At 40.6% G+C, this 11,041-nt stretch overlaps 1 protein-coding gene across 1 annotated transcript; it reads right to left on the minus strand.

Annotated features, from left to right (window-relative positions):
* Positions 1 to 558: 558 nt before the first annotated feature.
* Positions 559 to 1,580, minus strand: LOC147362589 (olfactory receptor 1L4-like). Its single transcript, XM_086325372.1, has one exon. The coding sequence runs from the start codon at positions 1,480 to 1,482 to the stop codon at positions 559 to 561; it is 924 nt and encodes a 307-aa protein (XP_086181498.1). The 5' UTR covers positions 1,483 to 1,580.
* Positions 1,581 to 11,041: the final 9,461 nt, after the last annotated feature.

An 11,041-nucleotide genomic window follows, 5' to 3' on the forward strand; every position in this document is an offset into this window, starting at 1 on the left:
CAGGCCTTACATTTAGGTCTTTAATTCAAATATGTTTTTTCTATGGTTTAAGAAAACTGATTTTTAATGTTTGAAATATTCTGCCTAATTCCTCTTTTATTGAATCTTCAATTCTCAAAATTGAAACACTCCTGAAGAACAATCTTATATCATCCCTCCAAGAAGTCTTTGATAATTTTCTATCAAATCTATGTTATTTCTTATTTAAAAATAGCAAAATTTTATAGTTTCTGGAACACTAGCCAGTGTGAAGCATATAGAAGAGTTATTTTGGGATAGTTTTATCCAATATATGAATGGCAGGAAATGTTTTCCTGCATCTAGACTCCTAGCAGTATTTGGCCTGGGATTGAACATACGTTTGTGCAAAATGATTGATAGAGACCAAGTGATCTGGCTTCCATGTCAATGCTCTTACTGTGATTCAAGCCCAGCTCTCATTACCTCTTTGAGTACCATGTGAAAAATGGTACTCATCTCTTAGTACCATCTAAGTACCTGATCATCTCTTAGGTCATCTCCCAGTTATGACATTCCTTCTTGTTATTCTTTCTATGACTAAATTCTGCTCCTTAATTTCCTCAGACCCCTCTTTATATCTTTGTTTCTTAGGCTGTAGATGAAAGGGTTCAACATGGGTGTCACTATTGTGTATATAACTGTGGCTACCCGGTCCTTCACCACTGAGTACATGGACAGTGGCCTAAAATACACATAGATGACACTCCCATAGAAGAAGACCACCACAGTGAGGTGGGAGCCACAGGTGGAGAAGGCCTTCCACTTCCCAGCTGCAGAGGGGATTTTGAGCACAGTGACGATGATTCTCAGGTAGGAGAAGAGAATGCACAGGAAAGGGGTGGCAATGACAGCCAGGCTCTCTGTCATGACCACAATCTGGTTGGTAGTCGTGTCAGAGCAGGAGAGCTTGAGCACAGGCTGCGTATCACAGAAGAAGTGCTTGATGACATGGGAGGCACAGAAAGACAGGCGGGACATAAGTAGCACATACATCATAGAGTGCAGGTGAGAGATGGTGCATGAACCCAGCAACAGGAGGAGACAACGCCGTGGGCTCATGACCACATCATAATGGAAGGGGTTGCAGATGGCTACCAGCCTGTCTATGGCCATTGATGCCAGCAGGTAGCTGTCAGTGTTCTCCAAGGCCATGAAGAAGTATATCTGGACCAGACAGCCCACATAGGGGATGAATTTTGTCTCTGAGAGTAAGTTCACCAGCATGTTGGGCACAATGACTGTTGTGAAGCAGATGTCTGTGAAGGACAGGTTGCTGAGGAAAAAGTACATAGGGGTGTGGAGCCGGGAGTCAGAGTGGATGGCCATGATGATGAGTCCATTCCCCACCAGGGTGACCAGGTACATAACGAGGAATACAGTAAAGAGGGGTTTCTGCATCTGGGGGTTGGAAGAGATGCCCAGGAGGATAAAGCCTGAGACACTGCTGCTATATTTCTTCATGTCCTTGACCTCTGGTCAGGGTTTGGAGGAGTCGTGGGAGAAGATGTGAAGGGCAATTTGACCAAGATGCCGCCTTCCTTAATCTCTAGCCTATAACAAAAAGAAGCCCATTGCCATTATTAGGATTTTAAAGAATTTCTACTTCAAGAAACTACAGAGATCAGGGGATAAAATCCAAGAAGGAGAAAGGTAAACAAAGTCCAAGCCACTCCCTACAGGAGAAACTAAACTTTTCCCTTGTGTTCTTAGGAACTTATGATTTGTCTGAGCTCTTCTCAGTTCTCTGTGGGAAGATATCTCTTAAGTTCTTTCTTGATCAAATTTGTTAATTCCCCTTCTGCCTGCTTTTTTTCTTATTTTGAAAGGGAAGAGGCTGTTGGGTTCCCTCATGGATCAAGATGCTTCCATACAAGGGGTCGCTATGAATGAGGTTCTCTCATCAGGATCCTCTCCTGCTCACTTGTCCAGAGGTGGTGGTGGTGGTGGTGGGGCAAAAGTGAGCATTGGATTTCATCAGTGCTCCTCAGTAGCCACAAAGTTCAGTTGAGACTTCCTAAGTCTCAGAGTAGTTTGTTCTTAAAGATTTATTTAAGCAATTCCATTTGGGCCATATGTTCTAGATGCTCAGATTCTAGGTTTTTGGTTCAGGAAAATGAAAGTGAAAGTCACTCAGTTGTGTCTGACTCTTTGCGACCCCATGGACTGTATAGTCCATGGAATTCTCCATGTTAGAATTCTGGAGTGGGTAGCCGTTCCCTTCTCCAGGGGATCTTCCCAACCCAGGGATTGAACTGAGGTCTCCCACATTGCAGGCAGATTCTTTACCAGCTGAGCCACAAGGGAAGCCCAAAAATACTGGAGTGGGGAGCCCATCCCTTCTCCAGCAGATCTTCCCAACCCAGGAATTGAACCAGGGTCTCCTGCATTGCAGGCAGATTCTTTACCAACTGAGCTATGAATGCTTCTCCAAATAGTCACATTATCAGAAATGTTACTAAGATTTATTCTCTTGATATATTGATTTTTCTGATTAAGAAACTATGAAGATCTTCAGCTTTGCTGGTGGTGTAGTGGTTAAGAATCCACCTGCCAGTGCAGGAGACCCAGGTTTAACTCCTGGTCTGGGAAGATCCCACCTCCCAGGGAGCAAATAAGCCCATATGCCACAACAACTGAGCCTGTTCTTTAGAGCCTGGAAATTGCAACTGCTGAAGCCCATGCACCTTAGAGCCCACGCTCTGCAACAAGAGAAGGCACCACAATGAGAAGCCCTCACACCATAGCCCTGCTAGCCACAACTAGAGGAAAGCCCACGCAGCAACGGGACCCAGCACAGACATAAATAAATAAATAAATAAATAAAATGAAAAAGAAAGTAGTAAGTTTTTATTCTAAATATTCAAATATTCAGTTCAGTTCAGTCACTCAGTCATGTCCAACTCTTTGCGATCCCATGAATCACAGCACATCAGGTCTCCCTGTCCATCACCAACTCCTGGAGTTCACCCAGACTCATGTGTATCGAGTCGGTGATGCCATCCAGCCATCTCATCCTCTGTTGTCCCCTTCTCCTCCTGCCCCCAATGAGTCAACTCTTCACATGAGGTGGCCAAAGTATTGGAGTTTCAGCTTCAGCATCAGTCGTGACAATGAACACCCAGGACTGGTCTCCTTTAGGATGGACTGGTTGGATTTCCTTGCAGTCCAAGGGACTCTCAAGAGTCTTCTCCAACACCACAGTTCAAAAGCATCAATTCTTTGGCACTCAGCTTTCTTCACAGTCCAACTCTCACATCCATATATGACCACTGGTAAAACCATAGCCTTGACTAGACAGACCTTTGTTGGCAAAGTAATATCTCTGCTTTTTAATATGCTGTCTAGGTTGGTCATAACTTTCCTTCCAAGGAGTAAGCGTCTTTTAATTTCAAGTATTACAGGAAATTAAAACACTGTGTGTAAGGACTCCATCTCACCAATGGCACTGGAAAGACAAGGCAAGGACGATCTCTGTTACCACTGTTAAGCTACACTGTTCAGTTGACAGTCTTACTCAGTGAAAAAGCAAAGTGAAAGAAACAAAAAGCATAAACATTAGAAAAGTTGACACTGTCATTATTAAGTGACTTAATTTAATCCTGTGAAAATTGCAGCAAAGTGGTCAAATATAAGATAAATATACAAATACCAGTCTATCCTAAAGGAAATCAGTCCTGAATATTCATTGGATAGACTGATGCTGAAGCTGAAGCTCCAATACTTTGGGCCACCTGATGTGAAGACCTGACTCACTGGAAAAGACCCTGATGCTGGGAAAGATTGAAAGTAGGAGGACAAGGGGACAATAGAGGATGAGATGGTTGGATGGCTTCACCAGTCGATGGACATGAGTTTGAGAAAGCTCCGGGAGTTAGTGATAGACAGGGAAGCCTGGCGTGTTGCAGCCCATGAGATCACAAAGAGTCGGACACGACTGAGAGACTGGACTGGAACTGACATACAAATATTGACATTCTTCCTATAGAAAAAATATGTTGGAGCAAAACATTACAACTGTCAATGGTAAGAAAGTCTGAAACATACTTAGGATATACCTGAGGAAGGAAAAACGAAATGGTAAAGGGCTATATGAAGAAACTATAACAGACCACAAATGAGCAATCTGAATAAATAGAGTAAATTTTAGAAATATTTCTAAAAATGGAAGAGTCAATATTTTAAAATGTCGATTCTTAGATTCCACCTATAAGTTTTATCATACAGTATTTGTATTTCTCTGTCTCTTTCATTTAGCAAAATGCCCTCAAGTTCCATTCAGGTTGTAAATGGCAGAGTTTCCTTTTTTCTAATGGTTGAATCTAAAAAGGACTAACTTATGGAAACAGAGATTTGTGGTGGTTTCCAGATGCTGGGAGGTGAGGGAAATGAGATGTTGATCAAAAGATATAAATTTCCATTATAAGATGAATAAATTCAAGGATCTAAAGTACAACTGGTGACTAATATTAACAATATAGTATTATATACTTGAAAGGTGCTGAGAGGGAATGCATTCATTTATTTCTTATTTATTTTATTGAGATATAAGTGACATGGAATTCAGTAAGTTTAAGGTGTTCAGTATGTTGATTTGATGCATTTAGATATTACAATATGAGTAACAATGTATCATTAGATAACACCTAAATCACATCATACCCACTCCAGTGTTCTTGCCTGGAGAATCCCAGGGACGGGGGAGCCTGGTGGGCTGCCCTCTATGGGGTCGCACAGAGCTGGACACGACTGAAGCAACTTAGCAGCAGCAGCAGCAGCAGTAAATCACATCATATAATTATTTCTTTTTTGGTGGCAACAATTAAGATCTAGTCTAATAACATCTGTGAAGGTTTATAATATATTATTGCTGTGTATAATCACTATGCTGTGTATAGATCTCCAAAACTTGCTTAACTATTGGTGGCAACTTTATACTCTTAAATATCTTCCTAATTCCTCTATCCCATAGTCCCTGGTAACAGCCATTCTACTTAAGGGAGTATATCTTAGCTATTCTGACCACAAAAAATAAAAATGCTAATTTATATGAGGTGATGGATATGTGATTATCCCTTGTGTTAGTCCTTTTGAAACATCCAAGTTTACCAAATCATCTTGTACACTTTAAACTTATGCCATGTTATATGTACATTATGTCTCAATAAAGCTGAAAAAGAGTCAAATGTTCTCAAATAGGTAGAATTAAGGGCTTCCCTGGTAGCTCAGCTGGTACAGAATCTGCTTGCAATGCAGGAGACCTTGGTTTGATTCCTGGGATGGGAAGATCCGCTGGAGAAGGGAAAGGCTACCCACTCCAGTATTCTGGCCTGGAGAATTCCATGGACTATGCAGTCCATGGGTTCACAAAGAGTCGTACAGGACTGAGCCATTTTCACTTTCACCGTTAATAACACCCCAGGGAATTTTTTTAATGGGAATTGAGAAATCCATTTTAAAATTCATCTAGAGAGGTAAATGGTCAAGGAAAAAGAAAAGTGGAAAAATGGAATAATGAGAGATTACTTTTCTAACCAAAAATATAGCACAGTATAATGAAAAACAATAAGGTAATGGAATACACAGAAAAACAAATCAATGGTTCAATATGAAGAATTTTGTATACCTGTATTTATATACGTATATACAGCTAGAAAATCACTGCAGATGGTGACTGCAGCCATGAAATTAAAAGACACTTACTCCTTGGAAGGAAAGTTATGACCAACCTAGATAGCATATTCAAAAGCAGAGACATTACTTTGCCAACAAAGGTCTGTCTAGTCAAGGCTATGGTTTTTCCTGTGGTCATGTATGGATGTGAGAGTTGGACTGTGAAGAAGGCTGAGCGCCAAAGAATTGATGCTTTTGAACTGTGGTGTTGGAGAAGACTCTTGAGAGTCCCTTGGACTGCAAGGAGATCCAACCAGTCCATTCTGAAGGAGATCAGCCCTGGGATTTCTTTGGAGGGAATGATGCTGAAACTGAAACTCCAGTACTTTGGCCACCTCATGCGAAGAGTTGACTCACTGGAAAAGACTCTGATGCTGGAAGGGATTGGGGGCAGGAGGAGAAGGGGACGACAGAGGATGAGATGGCTTGATGGCATCACTGACTCAATGGACATGAGTCTCAGTGAACTCTGGGAGTTGGTGATGGACAGGGAGGCCTGGCGTGCTGAGATTCATGGGGTCATGAAGAGTTGGACAAGACTGAGCGACTGAACTGACTGAACTGAACTGATACAGCTAGATCTGAATGGAACTTAATATATGGTAAAAATTTATTTCATACCAATGGAGAAAGGATGGACTCTTTAAAAAATGATATTTATGACAACTGGCTCAATGATTTGAAAAAATAAGCCTAGATTTCTATCTAATCCATCATAGAAGTAAAGCCCGTATGAATGAGCAGCTTAAAAGTAAAGACTCTAAACAATGAAATAATTAGGAAAAAATAAAGAAGCATATTTTTATGGTCTCATAATGAAGATGCCATCACAAGGAAGAAGTAAAATATAGATGCATGAATAACAAAATACTGTACTCAGAAATGTGAACATTACTCTGAAAGAGATCATACGGAAAGCTAAAATATAAACTATTGACTCAGAGAAAATATCTGCAACACATTTACCAAAGTAAACATATGAGAAGATGTTCAACCACACTGGCAATCAGAAAGTAGAAATTAGGCTGCATTGCAATTTATACCTGTGAGATTGTGTAAAAGTTCAGAACAGGCTTCCCTGGGATGTGTCATTATGGCCTGTAGATTAGTTTGATTTCAAAGCAATTGAGACCCATCAGGCTCAACAAAAACTGCTGCTTCTCCCTTTATTCACAGAGTTGAAATGGAAAGGTAATTATTACCAGAGAGAAATTTTATCTAAGTGGCCCCATCTGTATGGCAGGACAAACATCCCACCACCCAGCATCTGCTCTTCTTATCGTTTGTGAATAAACCTTCTGTCCTCGAACGCCTCAGGCTCTTAGCTTAACCCTTAGCTTGAGATGGCAATAGATTTCATTGGACCTTTCTGTCTTTTAACCTCCCATGTCTGTAAGGTCTCTGGCCCTGTCATGTGCGTGGAGTTCCCAAAGAAAGTGAAATTTGATTTTCTCCCATTAATTTGTCTCATGTCAATTTGATTATTAGACTATTGGAAAGAGTCTTCAAAGAGGATAGAAAATTTCCCCATTATTGTAAATATATATTTTTTAGTAATATAGAAAAGGAAGACCTATCCTTGAAAAATAGTCAAGGATATTATACAAACCTATCTATGAAAAATAGTCATCTAAGTGTAGCACAAAGATATGTACATACATTTTGATTTTAGCATTGCTTACAATACTGATTAAACTGAAAAGTTAAAGTCACTCAGTTGTGTCCGACTCTTGGCGACCCCGTGGACTATACAGTCCATGGAATTCTCCAGGCCAGAATACTGGAGTAAGTAGCCTTTCCCTTCTCCAGGGGATCTTCCCAACCCAGGGATTGAACTCAGGTCTCCTGCATTGCAGGCAGATTCTTTATCAGCTGAGCCACAAGGGAAGCCCAAGTATATTGGAGTGGGGAGCCTATCTCTTCCCCAGGGTATCATCCCCACCCAGGAGTTGAAGTGGGGTCTCCTGAATTGCAGGCGGATTCTTCACTACCTGATCTAGCAGGGAAAATTCGGTATTATAAATAACACTTTGATTTTAGTAGCTTACAATACCAAATAAAACAATAGGAATAAACAACCTACAAAGGAAACAACCTAAATATCTACACACAGTCTTTAAAGAAATTCAATGACTAATATTAGTCAACATTTATTATCACTCAATATATATATATACCACACACTGATGTAAGAAGTACTTTGTCTATTGTTAGCATTTTATTGTCTCCAAATCATAAGATATAGGCCTTATTAGTTTTCATTCCAATCCCAAAGAATGGCAATTCCAAAGAATGCTCAAACTACTGCACAGTTGCACTCATCTCACACGCTAGTAAAGTAAAGCTCAAAATTCTCCAAGCCAGGCTTCAGCAATAGGTGAACCGTGAACTTCCAGATGTTCAAGCTGGTTTTAGAAAAGGCAGAGGAACCAGAGATCAAATTGGCAACATCTGCTGGATCATCGAAAAAGCAAGAGTTCCAGAAAAACATCTATTTCTGCTTTATTGACTATGCCAAAACCTTTGACTGTGTGGATCACAATAAACTGTGGACAATTCTGAAAGAGCTGGGAATACCAGATCACCTGACCTGCCTCTTGAGATACCTATATGCAGGTCAGGAAGCAACAGTTAGAACTGGACATGGAACAACAGATTGGTTCCAAATAGGAAAAGGAGTACGTCAAGGGTGTATATTGTCACCCTGCTTACTTAACTTCTATGCAGAGTACATCATGAGAAATGCTGGACTGGAAGAAGCACAAGCTGGAATCAAGATTGCTGGGAGAAATATCAATAACCTCAGATATGCAGATAATACCACCCTTATGGCAGAAAGTGAAGAGGAACTAAAAAGCCTCTTGATGAAAGTGAAAGTGGAGAGTGAAAAAGTTGGCTTAAAGCTCAACATTCAGAAAACTAAGATCATGGCATCTGGTCCCATCACTTCATGGGCAATAGATGGGAAAACAGTGGGAACAGTGTCAGACTATTTTTCTGGGCTCCAAAATCAGTGCAGATGGTGATTGCAGCCATGAAATTAAAAGACGCTTACTCCTTGGAAGGAAAGTTATGACCAACCTAGATAGCATATTGAAAAGCAGAGATATTACCTTGCCAACAAAACTCTGTCTAGTCAAGGCTATGGTTTTTCCAGTGGTCATGTATGGATGTGAGAGTTGGACTGTGAAGAAAGCTGAGGGCCGAAGAATTGATGCTATTGAACTGTGGTGTTGGAGAAGACTCTTGAGAGTCCCTTGGACTGCAAAGAGATCCAGCCAGTCCATCCTAAAAAGGAGATCAGTCCTAGGTGTTCATTGGAAGGACTGATGCTGAAGCTGAAACTCCAATACTTTGGCCCCCTCATGCACAGAGTTGACTCATTGGAAAAGACCCTGATGCTGGGATGGATTGGGGGCAGGAGGAGAAGGGGACGACAGAGGAGGAGATGGCTGGATGGCATCACCGACTCGATGGACATGAGTTTGAGTGAACTCTGGGAGTTGGTGATGGACAGGGAGGCCTGGCATGCTGTGACTCATGGGGTCGCAAAGAGTCGGACACGACTGAGTGACTGAACTGAACTGAACTGATATACATATTTTACAGGATAAAAAATTACAGTTTAGCAAAGTTTACCAACTTACCAGATCCCATAGTTAGTAAGTGGTTGAGCTGAGATTTGAATTCAGGCAGTTTGATCACAAAGCGGAAGGTATTTATTCATTGCTAAACTGTGTTGTCACTGTTACACTACTGCCTATGATATTTTAAGTGATAAAAGCAATTTGCAGAATAGCGGATACAGAGTAATCCTGTTTTTGTAGAGATATACTTCCTTTATATGTTTTCTTTGTTGTGGCGTCTGTGTTTACCTAGTGTAGTTGCCTCCAGGAGTGAGAATGATGGTATGGAGTGTGGAGTTCCTTCCATATTTCACTTTATGTGTTTGCATTTAAATGTAAGGGACACATGTCTCTTTAATTAATTTTATAATTAAAAAGTGGAAGTTCCCTAAAATTCGACTTCCCAGAGAACTAGCGATGTGTGCATATATTTAAGTTGCTTTCTCTGCATGGATCCACACACACATATTATATCCAGAAATGGGGTCATATTATTCAGAATACTTTTCCTCCTCCATAGACAGTGTTGCAGTAGATATTTTTGTATATAAATATTTTGCTCTCATGAGAGAGGTTGTATGGTACAGAATATATTCTAAGAGATGGAAAGCTGAGTTGGAGCTTGTGAACACAGAAAGTTTTAGTAGGTACTCCCAATCTGAGACAATTAGTCTTCAACCTACTCCTGGGCAAATATTCATTTGACTCTGGACTCTTTCCTGCTTTCCTTCACTGTGTCTCTCTCTTTTTTTTAGCCTCAGTTTTCCTTGGTGGTGAAGGACTATCTGGCTTGCCTTGGTCCTGAACCCAGATTCCTCAGATCTACGTGACATTTCTCAGGGCAGTAGTGAGTCCCCTTCCCATTTAGCTGAAACTGGTAAGACTGTCTGTTTCCTCGTGCCTTGGGCAGGTCCTTTCACTTCAGTGTACCCAATCAAAATGATGGGGGTGGGGCGTGGTTAAACTTTCTGCCTGCCTGCTCTTGTCATGTGGAGACTCAAGTGACATTTGACATTTGTATATTACCGTGTGCCATCATCACATCAAATTGTTTCATTAAATACGTCAGATTTGTATATCAATTAGACTTCATTAAAGCTAAAAAAAAAAAAAAGAGGCAAGCAGCATTGCAGAGCCTTGAAGATTTGCAGACTCAGTCTACACTCTTAAGAGAATCCTGCCTATTTGTCCTTGAAAACTTTTCAGAGTTAGCCTTAAAATGAATTCAGTGATTTTGACTGCAGTTGGGTGAGCAGTCTCATGGGTAAAAGTCAATTCCACATACATGCAATACCTGTGTGTTGCCCCCAGAGCACACTTAGAGGAAAGAAGCTTGTGTTATCTGATGCCAGATCATTACATGTGTTACCTATCCTGAGACTCTTGATGGGAAAATGCAGTATCAATGAATGAGATGTTAGAGATCAGACGTGGACTGCCTGTGCCCACTTCCAGATATTTAGCCTCTCTTTCTCATGCTGTTGGTTTAACATGACCCACAGAAGGTGGAGCTGGGATGCTGCCTTACAAGTCTTTGTGATAATTAAGAAGTGTGGGTTTTTGATTCACAGCCAATTTAAGAGTGAAAATTGAAGCACTTTTCATTTTTTTTTCAAAAGCAACATTATAGCAATTTGATTAGATTATCTTCACTTTTAAGTTTATGATTAATTACACAAATTATTTGACTACCTTCCAATTACTTAAATAATATATGCTAAGAC

Source organism: Bos grunniens, chromosome 11 (assembly GCF_055505025.1).
Source record: "Bos grunniens cultivar Pamir isolate PY7600 chromosome 11, Bosgru_T2T1.0, whole genome shotgun sequence".
NCBI classification, from domain to species: Eukaryota; Metazoa; Chordata; class Mammalia; order Artiodactyla; family Bovidae; genus Bos; species Bos grunniens.

Excerpts from the sequence above, each read along its gene's own strand:
- LOC147362589 (XM_086325372.1), bottom strand. The coding sequence starts at position 1,482 with ATGAAGAAATATAGCAGCAGTGTCTCAGGCTTTATCCTCCTGGGCATC.